Source organism: Tenrec ecaudatus, chromosome 10, assembly GCF_050624435.1.
Source record: "Tenrec ecaudatus isolate mTenEca1 chromosome 10, mTenEca1.hap1, whole genome shotgun sequence".
Taxonomy (NCBI): Eukaryota; Metazoa; Chordata; class Mammalia; order Afrosoricida; family Tenrecidae; genus Tenrec; species Tenrec ecaudatus.
The window spans coordinates 121541016-121560195 of record NC_134539.1 but is presented as its reverse complement, the minus strand read 5'-3'; the positions used below and the strand labels follow the sequence as shown (position 1 = coordinate 121560195).

Genomic DNA, 19180 nt, shown 5'->3' with positions numbered 1-19180 from the left:
CCTGGCCCCAAAGTTTTCAGTTCTGTAAAAATTTTGATACTAGCCCTGACATACATACATATATATATATACATATATAAAAATGGTACAAAAAGTATTTTTTAAATGCTACCCCAATGAGACCAACAAGTGTATGGTAGAGAGGACTTGTCAGCAGCCACCCACTGTTTGCAGAGACACGTTTAAACATAAAGTCACCCATGCGTGAATTGGAACCCTAGAAGAACACATTTTGACTTACCCTCGTAGAACATCCAATTAGCCACTCGAACCACTTTTAAGTATACAATTCAGTAGTAATCACCACTATCTCTTTCCAAAACTTTTCATCACCCCAAATAGAAACTCTGCACCCAGCAATAACTGCTCACTGTCCCTCCCCCGGTCTCTGGTAACCATTAAGCACTCACTTTGACTGCAGTTTCGCCCTGTGTAGGCCTGTGTGTGTGCTGGTTAAAAACATATATAACAAAGTATTTGCCACTTCAGCATTTTTAGGAGTATAATTCATCACTGTTTGCAAGTGTAACTATGCATTTTCACATATTTTTATCACTCTTTACAGAAAATCAGACTCTTAGGCAATAATTTCCCCTTCCCACCACTCTGCTGTCCCTGGTCTCTATACATGGAAGTATTTGCATTCTTAACGGTAGTTGAAATATCAGCTCCCATTAATCCAGCACTCAACCACGTGCCAGGAACGATGCTATCATGCATGATTTTACTGAATCTGCAACAATCTTACAGAGTAAGTCATAATTCTTGTTCCTTCATTTTATAGATGAAGAAACCGAGGCAAAGGAAGGTAAACTCCCTTGTGCGTTAGTCATGTTTCATGTAGCGTTCTAACGCTAGGGTTTACACGCTCCCATAATGTATTTCTGTGTCCTTCACCTTATAGACAGCTCCCTGTCGTTTCCTTTATTCACAGCTTCGCAAAGGAGCCCACACAGAAACTCTGCTGTCTCCTTATGGCCTCCGCTGGGGCAACCGGCGCGGCCGCAGTACATGGGTAGTGCTTTGAGAGGGTGCCCAGGGGTGGGAGAGCAAAGGGTAAACAGGCATGGGCCTTTTCAAGGATTGGTTTCGTAAAGTGTCCCGGAGTAGTACTGCCGTTTTCCCCCTTCCAACCTCCATAATCAAATTTTCCCCTTAATAGCTAAAGTCATGCCTGTGCTGGTGACAAGAAGTTAAGAATCTTAAATCTCTGAAGGACAGATGATAACCCACTCTTATCAATTAGGTTTGGAAAAAGAAGGTTGTGAAATGGCTGTGTCTGATAGGAGATTTTCCTCAGGCGGCCGGAGCGTGAGCATGATAAAAACCCATTCTGAGGAGGCAGAGCAGTCAGTGAAGGGAGTCTTCAGCTGGAGGAATTATGCTGAGCTCCTCTTGGAAGTGAGCTGGGACAACGACTGCTTTCCTGTCCGCAGAAGAGAAAATAACACTCAGAACCGACACAGCAGTTGATGGCTGCCCTGCCGCCCCCACCCCGGGTCCGCTGTCAACGAGAGGACGGGCCTTGCCCCAGGAAGCCTCTCCGGTTAGCCTGAGTTCTGTCCTACCAGAAGCCACCGTTTGTCCTTTGTTTCCTTGTTACCGGCTCTATTGTCCTGGGGCTGGGAGCACAGACATGGAGAACGCTATTTGCTACCACAAGCTTGGAGGTCAAAATAGTAAGAGTACTTTCTTCATCTCATTGTCTTGGTAAAGAAAATTCTTTAGAAAGAGGAAGAGCAGGTAGGCATTTCCTTTCATTCTAAAATTCGGGAGTCTTACCTGGTCAGCCCCTGGCTTATAGTGTCTGGATTCACAAAGGTACAGAACTCTGCCTGGGTTTGGCCCACCCATGCTCAGTCCTGCACTGGACTTTCCAAAGCAAACGCCCTACCCACCTAGTCAGCTCTGACTCCTAGCCACCCTGCTGGACCTAGCGGAATTGCTCCACAGGCCTGCTGAGGCAGTTAATCTTTCTAATGCACAGCAGCAGGAGGTTTGAACTGCTGACCTTGGGATTAGCAGTCAGGTACTGCAGCCACTGTGCCACCATGGGTCCTTAAGTCAGCCCTTACTAGACAGTAGTTCAGTTGTTTTGCTACATCTGACATCAAGTAATAGAACCACAGCCGACAAGTAGCACATAGTCACTGTTTTTATCCTTGACACATATTTAAAGGCATAGAAAAAAGCTCAGGGCATCATGATGAAACAGTGAAGAATTTTCTTGTCTTTTTGCTCCTAAACAGAACTCTAAAAATATGGGTAAGCTAGCAAACAGGGGCTGCTCTGGGCATGGCAGTCTCTAAATAGATTCTGTGAGTCCATCAAATGATAATTTTTCTCTGAAAGGTTCTGGGAATGGCAGACTGCTTCCTGGTTAGATCCTCTATCTTGCCCTACAACCTTCCACCCCCCTCAATCAGCCTTATTTTCCTAGCCCAACAGGATGGGAAGAAATCGTCCTTAGGAGACCTTTCCTGTTTTATATTACACAATCTCAACTCTGGAATTCAAGTCCCAGTACTGCTCAGCCCAAATAAGAAATGCTTGTCACCAGGAAGGCGGCCGTCTAAACAAGCAGCAGCTGGATGAGGAAAGGGGACATGTCAGCCCAGAGCAGAGAAGGTTTCTCACGGCAGCTCTTTGCAACTCTCCAAGGAGCTCCAGAGGCTGCCCATTAAAGCCCTGTTAAAACACTTCTGATGTCGTCAGCAGCTCAGAGCTGACACAGACCAGCCATCGCGGAGATGGCATCTGCCTCCAGCAATTCAGTGGTACTGTCAATACTATGAGCAAGAAGGTACAAGATAAGTAACAACCTCTTTTCTACATCAAAATTTCATAAGCTGCCTGAGCTGGCAGCACCAGTGATGTGGGCACACAAAGACCAAGCCAACAGACGACCTCGGGGAATGAAAGACCTTCATGTTGAGATGTGCTACCCAAGTCCTGAACCTGCACACTGCTGGCCTAAGAGGACTTAATGGGGTCTTTCTTCTCTCCAGGTTACCTTTGAGGTGTAAGCTTATGGGATGAGGTTCTTTTCTCAGTGGTCTGAGGGTCAGAAGACAACTTGCCCCACCATCATCTACTCGTCTTTGTTTTGCACGAGAAGAAAGTCAAATTCTACTGAAACAGCCACAGAACCAGTTTGGCTTTGCACATTATGGGTCCATTCAGATCTACAGAAACAGACTAACTCAGAGCCCAATCAGAATTCCAAATCTAGAGAGCCTTCCTCTGTCTTTAAGTGAAAAGAAAGGAAAACACTATCTTGTATGGTTTTTGTTTTTTAATTCAGGTGACGCTATTGATGTTGGAAACAAGAGAATCTCCAGGTTTATCTTGGAGAAGCAGAGGCAGCGCTGTCATTCTATAAAGCAGCAGCTCTTGCTACGGGCAGAAGCGTCCATAACTGACACCCTATCTACCTAATCCATTCTCTAAGCCTGTCTACTTCTGAGGGTTAATTACACCGGCACAAGTAAAATGGATCGGAGCTTATTTGGACATACGTTCACCCTAAGAAAGCTCCTGTTCTCACAACAAATCGAGGCTCAAAAAGTCTACGTGATGAGATAGGGAATCACAAAACTCAATAGGGAGGGGGAATGTTCAGTCTACCAGTGGGCTATCTGGGCCCCAGTGTTCATCTAGACAACTGCGCAGACCTTGCCCTGACTCTCCTTAGAGATGTAGGGCGTTATTGCCAAGGTAATTACACCACAGTCTCAAGTGCCCCATACCTTCTTGACATGCAGGCGCCTAGACAGCAAGCAACGAGTCTCCAAGAACTTTAACTAAAGCCAAGAGCGTGCTGGCCTTAGGGTCCTATACTCTGGCTCTCACAGACAAGCTAGGATTTGGGTACTTTGAGAGAAAGGAAAATTTAAGGTAATTCCTATAACCCAAGGGGATTTCAGACTTCAGCCCTCAACTAGGGAAAGCAGCGATTCCACCCGTCTCCAGACTACTAATGAGGGCAGTAAAGGGCTCACAGGGGCCCAGAGGATGGGCCGTGCGGAGCAGAACTTAAGAATGAAAAGTCAACGCAGAAAGCTCTAAGAGAAATGAGTGAAGGGTGACGAATTAACTCCTCCTACGTCAACATGAGCGCATCTTCCTTCAGCTACCTCTGTTATCTCAAGATTGTGCCGCTATAAATAGACTGCGAGCTCTGGGGGCACAGCAACCGCAAATGGGGGGGGGGCAACATGGAGGTCTGATGACACCAACAATCCTGATGGTCACCAGTCCATACAAATGATCAGTGGTCAAGTACAGGAGTGCTCTTTCAAGAGCATGAAACACACAAACAAAACAAAATTCACTACCATAGAGTCAACTCTGACTCACGGGACAGCACAGAACTGCCCCAGATGGGTCTTTCCAAGACTGTCATCTTAACAGCAGTAGAAAGTCTCATCTTTCCCCCAAGGAATGGCTGGTGGTTTCAAACTGCTGATCTCACAGTTCGCAGCCCACCTACGTACCCCATTATGCCACCGGGCCGCCTATAAAGCATAAAGGCCTCCTCAAAACAAAATATAATCAAGCTCCCGCCATTGAGTGATTCCAAGTCGCAGCAGCCCTGTCCATGTCAGGCTTCTGAGAGCCTCATCTTTCTGCTGCAAAGAGGCCGTGGGTTTGAACTACAGACTCCGCAGTTAGCAGTCCACTGCACCACCAAATAAGCCTAAGACCCAAGATTCACTCACAAAAGTTGGCTACTTCTCGAGTATACTTTATTTTGTACCCAGAATTCGGCTTTTTGTCTTTTTTAATCACTTTCAGAAAGGAAGATTGAGGGAAAACTTACAAGAGTAAAGGCAAAGCAGTGTGGGATGGTACGTCACCAAGAAAAATATTTTTTTCGAGTAAATCAACATGTCCAAGGAACCTGCCTGATGTACTAGGTCTGTAAAACCTAACTTGGGATAAAAATGTGGAATTCTGGTGAGTGCCAAGCTCCTGGGAATGCCCTTCATTTATTTGTCCATTCCCTCAGAATAACCACCACGAAGGAATAAGCTTTTCTGCTCTTCATTCCTGTTTATCTTTTTCAAGAAATGTTTCCCATAATTTATATCACTGGGGCAGGCCAAACGAAGCCACAATGTTTTCTGGGTCACCATATGCCTACCAAATGCTTCCAAATCATTCTAAGAACTGGAAGCCATCCAGGTGGAAAAGGAGCTCGTTCTTTTCAAGAATCTGGATTTCCACTGTCATAATGCTGAAGGACACTTTAAAAACAAGTACTAGCGTTAGGCCACATATGGTGGGTACACAGCTTTGGAGATTGAGGGGCTGGAATGCAGATAAACAAAAAGACCTAGCTGGAAGTGTTTAAATTGTCGTTGTCCTGAAATACATGGGATGGTATATTCAAACATTAATTAACTAAAAGGCTTTTATTAAATGAGTTTTTATCGTGATGGGGCAGGGTGTTATGTTTCAGATGAGCAACTCTGCATTTAACAGTTCAAACCACTCAACACCCCCGCACCATGATTCTATTTTTCTCCCCGTTCAACACCTCTTCTCCCTTATGGACCTCCATCTTCCCTTCCACCCAAGTCAATACCTGTCAACTGCTGCTTCATCCTTCTACCCTTCCTTCCCTTGAGAACCTCCAAAGTCTGTCCCCTTTGGTGTGTAGGTCTTTGTCTTGATTTTTATCTCTCACACAAAATGTGCCCTTTGGTGACTTACTTCACCCAGCAAACTGCTCTCCAGGTCCGTCCATGTCACCAGGTGTTTTGTGGTTTCATTATTGTTTTTTAGTGATGCATAGTATTCTACTGTGTGCATGTACCAAGGTGTTTTTAATCCATTCTTCTACTGATAGGCATTTGGACTGTTTCCAACTTACTGCTATTGCCAACGGTGCTGCAAGAACCGGGGCTGCATGTCTGTCTGTACTATGGCTCTTCACCTCTTTAGGGCATATACCGGCAGAGGTGTTGCTGGTTCATATGGAATTTCTATGGCCAGTTGGTTATGGATAAAGATTAATTTATTTCATATAAAACCAACAAATATTTATTGAATTGCCTACGTCATAGGTGCCGTAATATTTGCTCTAATTCTACTTGTGTTCTGGTATCTTCTTTCTAACGTGTTCAATTTTTCCTACAAATGTATGGCCTGAGCTAAAGCAATTGCCAGAAGAAAGACAATGTCTCTCTCAATACCTAGACTACTCAAGTGAAGGCAAATATAACAAAAATCATACTACAATCCCAGTGAGATCCCTTCTGCTGTATATCACCACCACCCTCAATCCACTGCCGTGTCTCAGGCCAGGCTCAATTTCTGAACATCCCATGATACCCTAAGGAAGGTCCCCGCTAGCTCAGACTTTATGCACTGGACCTTGTCCATGAAGCTTCGTGTTGTGCTGCCGGATCTAAATGGTGCTACCCCTCCAGAGAAAGGGTCAGCAAGATGTTCAGCAAAGCACTATGGGTTCCAAGAAATCTAGTTCTGAGCAAACCACTCAAACTATACGTTAAAAATTATGAGAATAGGCTTACATATTAAACTCTGAAAAGCAGAGTGCCCACTAAGAGTTTTCCAATTTGGTTGTACACAGGAGTCATATACACATTTCTGGGATCCAACCTCAATATCTCTGACTGTGGTTCAGACATTGGGATTTTAAGAAGTTTTCTAAGGAAATCTAATGTGCAGCCAAGGTTGAGAACTACTGCACTATGAGGTACAGGTGTTGACACTTACTGGGGTCTGGATATCATGAACGTAAATAAGGTGGAAGTTGGGAGGAGACAATGCCAATCTTCCACAATTCTCCTGCGCTCAAGTAGCTCTATACACGGACACCACCAAACTACTCTTTATCAACATAAGGGGGGAGGGGAAGGAAGCACATGGAGCCTCCGGTACTATTACTCATTCCCCAACCCCTACGGCCAAGAGTCCCAGTAGTGCAGTGGTTAAAAGTGGCTGCTGAATACAAAGGTCAGCCACTCGATGGAAGAAAGCAATGGCACTCAGCTCCTGTGATGATTACAGGTTTATGTGGTGACTAATCTATGGGGACAGTTCTGTCATGTGCTACAGACTTGCTATCAGCCCAAATGAACCTGACATCGTTGGGTTTGGTTGTTGCTTGTTTGTTTTTACACTTTAGAGTCAACAGTTTAATGGACATCAGTTCCCACTCTATGCAGGTGGAGCAGTGCATGCAGACATTTTGAGACTTACATTCAAATACTGACTGTATTTCCCAAGTTATATTCAAGGAAACGATAACAGAATGTTTTCCGTAACCGTGCTGAGGTCTGGAGCCACCGAGTTTAGGAAAAACTCCGATTCTTGGGGACCCCATTTCGGAGGAGGGAAACCCTTTATTTTCTCTCCTTTTGCCACCACGAGCTCCTGAAAAACTTTTCCTAACAGAATGGGTTTCAGATTTGTTTCTTTGTCAACAGAGTTACAGTGTTAGACATAGGTGAAGTGTCTCCTCATCTCCATTTTCAGAAAGCTACTTTCCTGAACTGAGAAAAAAAATTAGAGTAAACCAAGCAGATTAGGAAAAAAACCCTAATAGTGGATAATGTGACACATTAATCCTGATTATTTTTACATCTTGCTTATCTGTTTGAATGATCAACAGATTCTGATTGGCTCCAGAAGGTTTATCAAGTAAGTGTAAGGAACACACGGGCTGTATTTCTCCTTGCAGGTAACTCTGTGCATTAAGTATATGCAAGCGGCAAATGTCCTAAGATGAAATCAGCACAAACTTGCTCGTTACATCTTCCTTCGCACATGAATGATATATAACAAAACTGAGAAAGGCAGAAACTGGTCAGGGAAAAGAACCTCCAAACATTTCCCCCTAAGTGGGGTAAAAGGAAAGCAGGAGTCTGACTACGTGCCCCGTCAGAGGCAGAGTCTGACTACGTGACCCGCCAGAGGCAGACAACGTCTAAGACCCGGACTAACAGGCAGTCCTTGGAGTTCTGGCTCTCACGAGGGTCAATGTACACTCACAGGTGGAGTAGGTCCGTTAGAATGGTTAGCTTTCAGTATTTTTTGGAAAGGCTTATTCCAGAGTAAACCTATCCTGGGGATGAGCTCGGAAATCAGCCAGGGAAAGAGCCCTGTCACTCACCTCACTGCGGAATCGAACCATCACGTGTTGCTACCCTTCTTCTTGCCTTTCCCTCTGGGCTGCCACCATTTCTCACTCATCTTCTTCTTGAACTACATTATTAGGGAGCTTTCTCTGAACCCGGAGACAATTCCCAAAGGTCAGAGGCAGAGTTGAATTCCTCATTCAGTCCTGCCTTCCCTTTGTGCCTTACCACCACACGCTAGGAGCTGCTGTGGTTCGCAGTACTGACGGTAACACCAAGCCACCTCCAGAAACCTCAATGTCTGTGAGTTCTAATCCAATCTCTACCATATATGTCTATCTGACCATCTGTTTGTGTATTCATCTTTTTCACTACTGTCAAGAACAGCTGTGGCTTTTTTCAAACAGGGAAAGACACAACAGGCAAAGGTCAGAAAATGATGAGATACAATATACTACAGAACAATAAATTGTTTGAAGAACTTGAAGATGGTGTTTCTGTACAACTTGCCTGAGACTTCCCATCAACTAAACAAAGAAGTTCTCTTCATGACCTATTCTTCTCAGATGACAAATATATGAATAACTAGGAATCAAGCCAACGAAACTCATACCTACCTCGGTGCTGCTGAACTGTAGGCGAAATTCTGAGCAATACAAACAACTTCCTGCCTTAGAGAAGCTACCTCTCTGGTCAGGATTAAATTCCAAAACACAAAAGCCGTAGCGTTTCAGTATTCATCAAATGAAGGACAAACGTCGAAAAGGACAAGCTGGCCAATGGACCGAGAAGACAGAGAGAAATTGATAGCGTTGCATTATGGTGTCGGCAAAGAATAGGAAGCTTACCAAAGGCTACCAGGAGAACGGACACATCTGTGTTGGAAGAACAACCAGAATGTGCCTTAGAAGTGAGGATGGTGCGATTGGGTTTCAAGAGTTTTGGACAGGTCATCAGGAGGGATGCGTTGCTGAGGGCTCCATGCTTGGTTAAAAAGGGGAGACACTCAGTAAGATCTACTGACACAGTGGCTGAAACAATAGGCTTCAACACAGCAACAATTGTGAAGCTGGCACAGGACCGGGTCCCTGTGAGCCCCAACTGTCGTGATGATACCTAACAACATATTCAAATATCTGTCTGTCTGTGGGCCTAATTTTGTCCCAAGCCTTTCATTTTGCTAATATCAATTTTAAATGCCTCTCAGAAGTACCAAGACACAGACAAAGACTTTAGAGTTTATAACACACACCATCTTAGCACTCCTCGAGCTTGAAAGAGAATATCCTTCCAGAACAGCTCTCGTCCCCGGTGTGCTTTTGTCAGCAGGATACATGCAGTCCATCTTGAAGGAACAACAAGTTGAGGATATAAATCTGTTAAGTCTAGAATATTCCTTTTGAATTTTACAAATGACAGAAAACAATCGTGTACCAGTTCTTTCAAACATTAGCGGCTTTGTTCCTCCCCAGAGAATTACAGAAAAGATTATTTGCAACGCTTCACATCCTTACAAAATATTCTTATTCTTCAATGAAATGAGTTCCCCACATTTTGGCTACCCCCACACAGCAAACACTGAATGAGAAGGAGTATAGTCAGGTCTTTGACCAGGCTGGCTTTATGCTAAGGCGCTGCTCTGGTGGGCTGCTTTTACTTCAAGTCTATGCCTGCAAATGGTGTCCAGCAGAATGTCCTCTGGACCATCACGTGAGCTGCTGAGTGGTGGTCTGAGTCATACAATTTCATGTGTGGGAACAGGCTGGGATAAGGACAATGATGCTGCACTCAGTGGAATGCCAGAGACCTTTTATTGGATGGAGAAACTGCATGGATGCAAAGATTCTGAGTCTAATGATACATAATTCCTACTAGAGCAACACACAGCTGCAAAACCAACCTCAGGCGAGCCTGCCTGCCTTTTGCAGCCCCCTCTGCTGTCTGGCTCATGCTCTTTTCAGCCAGTGCCTCTTCCCAAGAGCAACACTCACTGTCGATCAGCTTTCAGACAGCCACTCATCCAAGGGAGGCAACTCAAAAAGACTCAAATCGAGCAGCTATGAAAGCTGCGACCAGAATGGTGGGGATAGAGAGCTAGTGGCGGCTTTCAGAGATGCAGGGAAGTCTCTGGCTATTTAAGCCCTTGCTTGAGAAGTTTTCTGGGGTACAAATGTGGTCAGTAAGGAAGCACAGCTACTTAGTGGCCACCTGGGTTATCAATGGAACTACTTAGATCATGGTTACTGATTAAACCCATAACCCAGGATCCTGACTCATGGCAACCCTGTGGGCAGAGTAGACTGGTCCCATAAGGTTTCCAAGGCTGTAACTCGTTAGTGCAGCAGAACACCCTATTTCACTCCTTGGTGAAGTCTGAACCTTCACTGAGGGAGAAAAATACAAAGGGAAACGGGTTCCACCACCGCACATCTGGGAGGATACTAATGCCATCCTATTTCTTCTGAATGGGCAAGAATGCCTTAGTATGTTACTCTCAACAGCTCCCTCAGCCCACCCCTCCCCTGCCCCCACCTTCTTCCCATGATAAAGTCTTTTTTCTCTCTTTCTTCCTCCTGGGGCAGGGACTTGGGCCCAGGGCAGCCTGTGGGCAGGCAGGCTCTGGCTTTGCTCCCTCATCTCTGTGGGTGTGGATCAAGCCTGCCCTGAGACTGGAGAGCAAATGCTTTGAGTACTGCAAAACGGGGCTCAGGCATTGTTTACTGTAAGAAGGAGATGCCTGTGGAGAGCATTTCCCTTGCAGTGCTCTGGGTCTTGACGTGGCCTAGGGGGTGTGCCAGGCAGTGGAAAACGCTCTGCCCATCACCCCTTCATTTATGTATCTTGTCACTCGGGATCGGGAAACACTTTGGGGTCTACTTTAGTAGCCACCAAGGAAGGATCTCTCTCAAGTACTTGACTATCTTCTCGGCCAAGCTCAGTGCGTGGCCCCTGAGGAATTTCTGTGAGGTCCTAGATGTGCATCTAGTAGCCCTCAGGCTTTTCACAGACAGTATCTCGCCAGGAGGCCTGAACTTGAGAAAGCTTGCTTCTGAATGCTGACCTGTCTTTGAAGACTTGACTCCAACGTTCACTCCTTGATGAGTTCTAGGTAACACTTAGTAAAATGTAAAGAACAAATGTCTATCACAAACTCACAAGTTTCTTTACTATATCAACCGGGCTAAAATCATTATGTTATCTCCTTTGTATGACAGAATGACATTAATGTCCACTACAGTGATTTTGTGAGCACACAGTGAGCCAGTAAATGACAATAATCCTGATGGGATAAATAGGGATTAATTTTACCCTTCATTGTATTTTGCCCTTTGGTAAAACTTGTGATTTCCCCTCCCCAACCTGGCTTAATGACCGCACTCTATAGATCACTCCTGCACGGGCTGAAGGCTGCACCACACTCAACGGGCTCTGCTCGGCCTCTTTTAAGCAGCAGAGGTAGCAGCTCTGCTCCAAAATGGTCCAGGGACGCTACCTAAAAGGCAGCCGGGTGATCTTCATAAATGGACAGGAAACAGAAAAGACGAATGCTGGGCAGATGACAGATCCCTTAACTGGCCTTCAAGATCTGAGCTGTTCTATTAAACATCGGGCCATTATGTTGGCCGGCCATCCACTTTAAACCCCAGTGATTAAAATGCTGGCAGGAAATGAAAGCGCCCTATTGAAGGTCCTTCCCTGAGGCCCTAATTTCAAACCACTGCTACAGCACCCCACAGGAACAGAGGAGGCCCAGTCTCCCAACTCTTCTTTTTGTCACTGTGGACAAAGACACCCCCTCATACTCCTCAAAGAACAATGGTCTCTGTAGAGCCACAGCCACGCCAAGAATGGGCACAAACCATACAGAAACACATTTTAAAAATACATTTTACACTGCCCTTGACATTTCAGATAAATAGAAACTACTGTGCTGAAATTCCAAGTATTTCATCCTTTCCCTCCTCCCCTCCCCATCATAATGAGAATTTTCCTAGTCGCCCAATCTACTTGATCTTTAACATTTGTGCCTCTGGGAATAGAGGACACAGTGGAGTAGTCAAAGAAATTAAGTATTCAGATAATTGCCTTTTACTAAAACCATCACTGTAACTGAGAAAAATCACAAGATTTTCACCCAGAGAAGACAGCAAGGAGCAGACAAATCTTTTTTAACTGAGAGAGCTTCAGCCCATTTCTCTGCATTACAGGCCCGGGTGAACCAAGCAGGGAAAAGGCGTTATCAGAACAGAGCTTTCTCTCTAACTTTGCTAGCTGCTGTTTCGGGGTGGCCTTTTTTTTTTTTTTTTCCATCTTCAGCAGGGCAGCTTTATGTTTTTACTGAACCACTTCAAATCCACTCTTCCACACAGTGGATGTTTACTTGGATTTGGCAGGCTGAGAACAGCTGGTTGCTTGCTAACGAATGGAACATGAGACCATATGTTTCAACGTTTAAGCAATTTTGAACCAGAGGTATAATTCTGAGTGTCCTTTGTTGAAACTGTACATTAAATACCCAAGGATCTGAACTATACAAGAGATAGTCTTTTTTTTTTAGCACTTTTCCCTTAGCAACAAAACCACACTCTACACCACTTATATCATAGACTTAGACCGCAAGCTTGCAGAGAGCACTGGCGAGCTGACGAAGGCTCAGCTTCAGGAGCAGAGATATTTTAAGCAGGAAAAGACGGTGAAACAGACTTCTTTCTTCTTCTTTCTTTTAAATCATTTTAATAGGGGCTCATACAACTCTTATCACAATACATACATACATCAATTGTGTAAAGCATATTTGTATATTCACTACCCTCATCATTCTCAAAACATTTGCTCCCCACTTAAGTCCCTGGTATCAGCTCATTCCCCTCCTCTCTCCCCTCCCTCATGAACCCTTGATAATTTATAAATTATTTCGTCATATCTTACACTGTCTGATATCTCCCTTCACCCACTTTTCTGTTGTCCATCCTCCAAGGAGGAGGTTATATGTAGATCCCTCTCTACCCCACCTTCCCTCCACTCTCCTGGTATCGCCACTCTCACCACTGATTCTGAAGGGATCATCTGTCCTGGATTCCCTGTGTTTCCAGCTTCTATCTGTACCAGGGTACATCCTCCGGTCTAGCCAGATTTGTAAGGCAGAATTGGGGTTATGATAGTGGGGGAGGGGGAAAGAAACATTTAGAAAGTAGAGGAAAATTGTATGTTTTTCATTGTTGCTACACTGCACCCTGACTGGCTTGTCTCCTCCCTACGTAAGGGGATGTCCAGTTGCCCACAGTTCCGCACTCCCCCTCATTCACAATGATATGATTTTTTGTTCTTTGATACCTGATACCTCATCCCTCCCACACCTCGAGCTCACACAGGCTGGAGTGCTTCTTCCATGTGGGCTTTGTTGCTTCTCAGCTAGATTGCCGCTTGTTTACCTGCAAACCTTTAAGACCCCAGATGCTATATCTTTTGATAGCCAGGCACCATCAATTTTTTTCTAAGGGTCTCTCTGGGGCGCATATGACTACATGCACTCCTAATAGAGGGGAGGGAGTCTCTGAGATTTCTCTTTAAGACAGGCGTTCTCAACCTGTGGGTCACGACCCCTTTGGAGGGGGGTGGGGTCGAACGACCCTTTCACAGGAGTCGCCCGATTTATAACAGTAGCAAAACAACAGTGATGAAGTAGCAAGGAAAATGATTTTATGTTTGGGGGGGGGTCACCACAACATGAAAAACTGTATTCAAGGGTCACAGAATTAGGAAGGTTGAGAACCACTACTTTAGGATAACCATGTGGTTCTGTGCCTTCCCCATTCCTTGTAGCGCGTTCTCAAGTGAAGCAGGGTTCATGAGCTTCAAGGGAAAGTCAAAAGGAAGAGTCACAGTTCTTCCATGAGACTTACTCTCACATTTCTTTGATTTGGAGGTTCATTATTAACCATCAATAATGTTAAAACAACTAAACTCAGATTTAATGTCAGGCTGAGTCAAAATTTAGCAGAGTATCAAGAAGAAAATTTTCTTTTACTGGAAGGAGAGCCCAGTTTTCCAGAAAATAAAATCTTGTGTTAAGTGAAATATATGTAAATAGGCAATATAAGAGCTAAGTGTTAGGGCTTGGGGAAATAGAATATGATAGACACTGACCGATGGAAAGTCTGAGAGTCCATGAAACGTTCTTATCCTGAATCTAGATTGGACAGAGGAAGTTGAAGTTAGTAAGTTCTTTACAGAAGACTGAGTAAGATTGGTGTAAAAAGATAAAAAGAAGTGAGAGGCAGAATCCTGGGTAGAACAGGTTATGTTCACCTGGGACTCTGACTGAGGCATTATTTTAGCCTCACTGTTTAGATCCTTCACGCTATAGTCTTTCTAAGGCTTGGCATTTGTGGATGTTTTTCAAAAAGGGCTTTAAAGAGCAGAGTGAAGCAGCCGCTGGGAAAGGTGAGGCTTGCTGCTCCAGTGCCCACGGCAGTGTGTCCTTGTGGGTTGGCATCCACTCGCTAAGGCAGGGAGTTTGGTTTTTAACTTAAGCAAAGAAGCCAATGGTGGTGACCTCCCTGGGGAATGAGTGAGGTAGAGGACTGGACCTCAGGCCAGCTTCTGTCTGAATGGCCCCGAGCTGGTTAGAAGATCTCCTGAGCCGGCACTGGCTGGGAAGATGGGAGCTATGGAGGCTGTCTAGTTTGAGGTGCAAGTAAGTGAACCTTAAAAAAAAGGGGGGTTTAAACCTAGCCTATTAATTAGTATTACTATAAACCCAAGTTTTTAATTTCTTTCAGGTTCCTGCACAAAGGTAAGAAAAAGAGTACTTCCCCCCATGATCCCACTCAAGCGCAGGAACTCACTGAGAATGCTACAAAGGCCAGGCTGTCTCTTCACACCCACAATGGTATGGAGGGAGCCCAGGATTGGGAACTTCTGGGTATGAATCCAACGAGGGATTCCAACTCTTTGAACCTTTCTTTTAATCAATTCCCTTATCTGTCAAGCTAGAAGAATAACATCAGCTGCTCCCTAAGCTACAGTGAAGAGTCCATTAATACACACCTGGCTCTAGAAATGCTAGCCACCGCTATAAAACGGGAAGACAATGAAATAAGACACATCCAGCTCCTGATATGGACTGACAGGGGAGTTATGTCAATGACACAGCCTGCTGAGAGGAAAACGTGGGCTGGCAGACGGTAGATAGTGTAGGATGAAGACAGACAAAATGACCTGAAAGTCTGTACTCTTTTTTTTTGGTAGCAGATAAAGGTTTAAGAAATCTCTCTACTACGCTTGGCACACTGCGCGGGCACATGAACAAAAAACACGGAGAAGGTGCCAAGAACAAATACTAATAATATATTCTCAAATAAGGAGGGCCTCAAACAAAAACTAAACTTTCTTGTTGCATACATGCCACTGTTCCTCAGTCACGATTTTGGACACATATAGAATTCTTAAAAATAAAAAAATACACTAGATATAATAAAAAAACCCTACCAGAGTCATAGGGGGGAAATTACATTAACATAAAAATCAAGTTTTAATAAATATACTGATTCAATTATATCATTCCATAAGGAATTGTATAATTTTCAGAGATCTACACAAATGAAGACAAAATATGACTTTATGTACTGTAAAACATTAGGAAAAGTTATTCCTGCATTATGGAATATTCTAGCAGCTCTGATTGTGAATATGGAAAACACTGAGGACAGGATGCAGTATCTCTTATTACTAAAGAATGCCCTAGGATGCCCTGAGTATGTTTGCTGTTCAGACATCTAGTCATACTCTACTGTATGGGCTAACGTGTGCAACGTCATCAGAGTTAATGCGTAAAGTTTAATTTAAAACCAAATACAAATGCATGTTCTAAGGTCTCGTTTTAATGGTAATGATTTGATTGTGCTTAGTAAAGTCTGCCAAGATTATGACTTATCCAATGCATATTGAATTGTGCAGGGAGCACTCAGTCATTTAACAAACAAGTCCTACGTGCTTATAACGAGAGGGCTAGACAGAGAGGGTATTCAGAAATGGTCACTGACTAGAAAGTGTGAAAAAAATCTCTAGATAAATGAGAACAGAGTAGGGAACAGAAATGTGAAGGAATTATAATCCAGGTTATGCCAATAGCTGTTCTCATCTCAGATGCCTTTTCAGTTGGGAAAGAAAGTAATACTTTTTTCTTTTAAATGCTTAGATTCTATTGATCTGATAGGTACATATTACTACATATTGGGGCAATAAATTATCTTCTGAATTGAGTATAAGGCTGCGGTGGTTTGGTGTTTTTAATCATTGTTTGGGTCAGCTCTTATAACATTCTATACATCAGTTGTATCGAGCAGATTTGTATAACTGTTGCCATCGTCATTTCCCAAACATTTTCTACGTGAGGCTGGCTGTTTTTATAAATTGTATTTGTCAACTAAACTTGGCTCCTGAAATAGTTCACATATCAAGAATATACAGACACTTCACTGATCCAGCATCTGGGAAAAGCTAGATACGCTACAAAGCTTAGGAATCGTTCATACAAGAAAAAGGCCTGGACCAAGGTCTGAAGAACACAGCAGTTTCCTCTCGGAGGAGTAGCCCTTTCTCCTGCCCCCTTCACTCTAGACCACTTGCAGTGTTAGGAAGCACTACAGCATGTGGTAGCAATCACAAAGACCAATTTGTTCTGAGCATGTCAAGGTCAATGACATTATGGCTGAGGAGAATGTCTTGAGCACTAGAAGTCTGGAGTGGTTCCTAAATGTCATAGAGGATCACCTATGGTGATTGTTTGCCACTAACGCTCTCAACAGCCATCTTCCTTGTAGAATTAGAAGTATTCCAGAATGGAGATTCTGCATCTGGCGGTCTTCTGTTGGTCAACAAATACATGTGGTTGACAATGTGGGAGGCCCACTAGGAAATCCAGCTGCATTTTTGAAGTAAAACAATTTTTCCTTTCTAAAATACACTTTATCAGGAAATTAGTTTCTGGCTGTATTCAATTTAGGATATACTCTGTTCTGGCTCTAGAAGATAGAACAGGAGGGAAGAAACACATTATCAGACGTTCTTCCCCTGCCGCTCCCCATTTCAACCTATTTTTCATAATTAGAAATGAGAAAAACACTAATTCTCCTTGCATTTCACTGACAAAGAAAGTCTCTTCTTATTCCTTTATTAGTGAGTCTTCTGATTCAGCTTTCATGTTGAGAGTAGACTGTGGAAATACAACATAATTGGGGTAATGAGTTGCATACTTATTAGAATTTACTACCTAATTTCTTTTCAGTGTGGATCAGAAGTTAGACTTTGATTTCAGATGTGTTCACACTTCCTAATTTTCTATCATACCACTTTCTGATTTTTCTTCCAACTGCTTGATGTGAATAAATTTAGACATTTTTCATCCTCAGCCAGTGTAAAGACTGGATAATATAATGGAGGTTAGATTCAAATAAAACACACCTGCTCATGCCTTCAAAGGCGATTATATTCTAAAGGTATAAACTCTCTTTAAGATGGAGCAACAACAAATGTTATTTTTAACATGGGTATTTTGGTATACAAGGATTCCACTCAATGTTTCCCAAATCCAGTATTTCACATAATTCTCAGTCTAATGTGAATGTGGGAAAAAAAGACAAATCCAAACATGGAATCTTATTTTTAAAAAATAGTGGACTAAATGTAAAGTGTGATATCTAGATTTTTCTAAACTCATTCACATGACCTTCATTCTATTTATGGAAATACAGCAATTCCCATTTGTATATAGAGCAATACTTTGTAGGAGAATTTGGTTTAGCACAAATAAACTTGGCGAAAGTGTTGACTTAAAAAATAAAACACTGGAAGAGGAGGGAGGGCTTCCCCCCACCCTTTTCTCCCTCTGTGAAAATTTCCGGAAAAGTTGTAAACAAAGGCAGGTTTGGCTCAGAGACTGAGTCACTCGGGTGAGCTGAGGAGGATGAGAGTATATCAAACCTCCCAGAGTGAGGAAATGTTTGTAAAACAGTTAGTAAATCACAGGCGGCCAGGGTCACCATGCTGAACCACCCCTGGGACGCACTGCCAGAACCCCAGCTGTGAAAGGGGAGGGGGCGGCAGCTGGGCACTGCCGACCCCCATTCAGAATGATCTCAGGGTTCCATTCTCTGTCCTTGCCCCTTTGTCACTGCATAACTCCCCTAGCTGCATAATTAATTCGCTCTGGGCACCAGGGCAGTGTGGACTACTCCTTCCTGAGGGCCAAGAGGAGGATTCTGGAGCGCTGACAATGCTCTCCGCACAGGGGTACAGATGGAGTCTCTGGTCCTGGGACCAGGCTCAGAGTTCCAGCTGGGAAGAAAAACTCACACTCAATCTGAAGAGGACAAACACGGTTTACACAGATCAACAGAAAGCAAATGATGCAAGTGAAGTCTCCATGGATTTGGAAATGTCCGTTCAGGCCTTCTTTGATCCTTGTTCTTCTCAACGACCCTGTGCACATCCGTCAGTGATTCTTTCTGAGTCTCTCTAGATAGCACGGGCGACACAGGCATGCTCTCCAGAGACTGCCTCTTTTGGGTCCCGCTTTCCCTCCGGAAGGCCAAACCAAACTCATCACAGTGGAGTCGATGCCAGCTCATCGTGACCCCACAGCACAGAGGAGAACTGTCCCCCCCCGCCCCCAATGGGTTTCTGAGATTATAAATCCACACGGGAGCAGGAAGTCTCACCTTTCTCCTGTGGAGGGACGGGTGGTTTGTAAGAAGTGGGTACAATTTGGAAGAATGTTCTCAACTACTGCAGACAGAGGCGTCTTCCGGCCAGGATTGGACATTTAGTTCTGCTAATTTATTAACCATTAACCCATCAGTTGATCTTCACTATGCTCCACAAGTGATTTTTTTTAAAAGTCGGTTTACACATCAAACTCAGTTGGCCCGCAGAGACTTAAACTAGAGTGTGAAAGAAGGGTCTTAATTTATGGCCTGAAGAAAATTTTAAAATGAGAAGTAGGTTGACAGATGAAAATGAATGTTTTTAAATGATTAAGTGAAAAAAAAAGTAGAACAAACATAAAT

The 19180-nt window shown here is 43.8% G+C and overlaps 1 protein-coding gene across 9 annotated transcripts in view; it reads right to left on the bottom strand.

Annotated features, from left to right (window-relative positions):
- BCAS3 (BCAS3 microtubule associated cell migration factor) overlaps positions 1 to 19180 on the bottom strand; it is a 553715-nt gene that overhangs the window by 150299 nt on the left and 384236 nt on the right. Inside the window, exon 24 of one of the 9 annotated variants that reach the window (XM_075561487.1) lies at positions 1365 to 1426. The exons of the other annotated variants lie outside the window; for them this stretch is intronic. Coding sequence (XP_075417602.1) covers positions 1380 to 1426 — 47 coding nt within the window. The 3' untranslated portion in view covers positions 1365 to 1379. Of the gene's footprint in view, positions 1 to 1364; positions 1427 to 19180 lie in introns of those variants that run through there. 9 annotated transcript variants of the gene reach the window in all.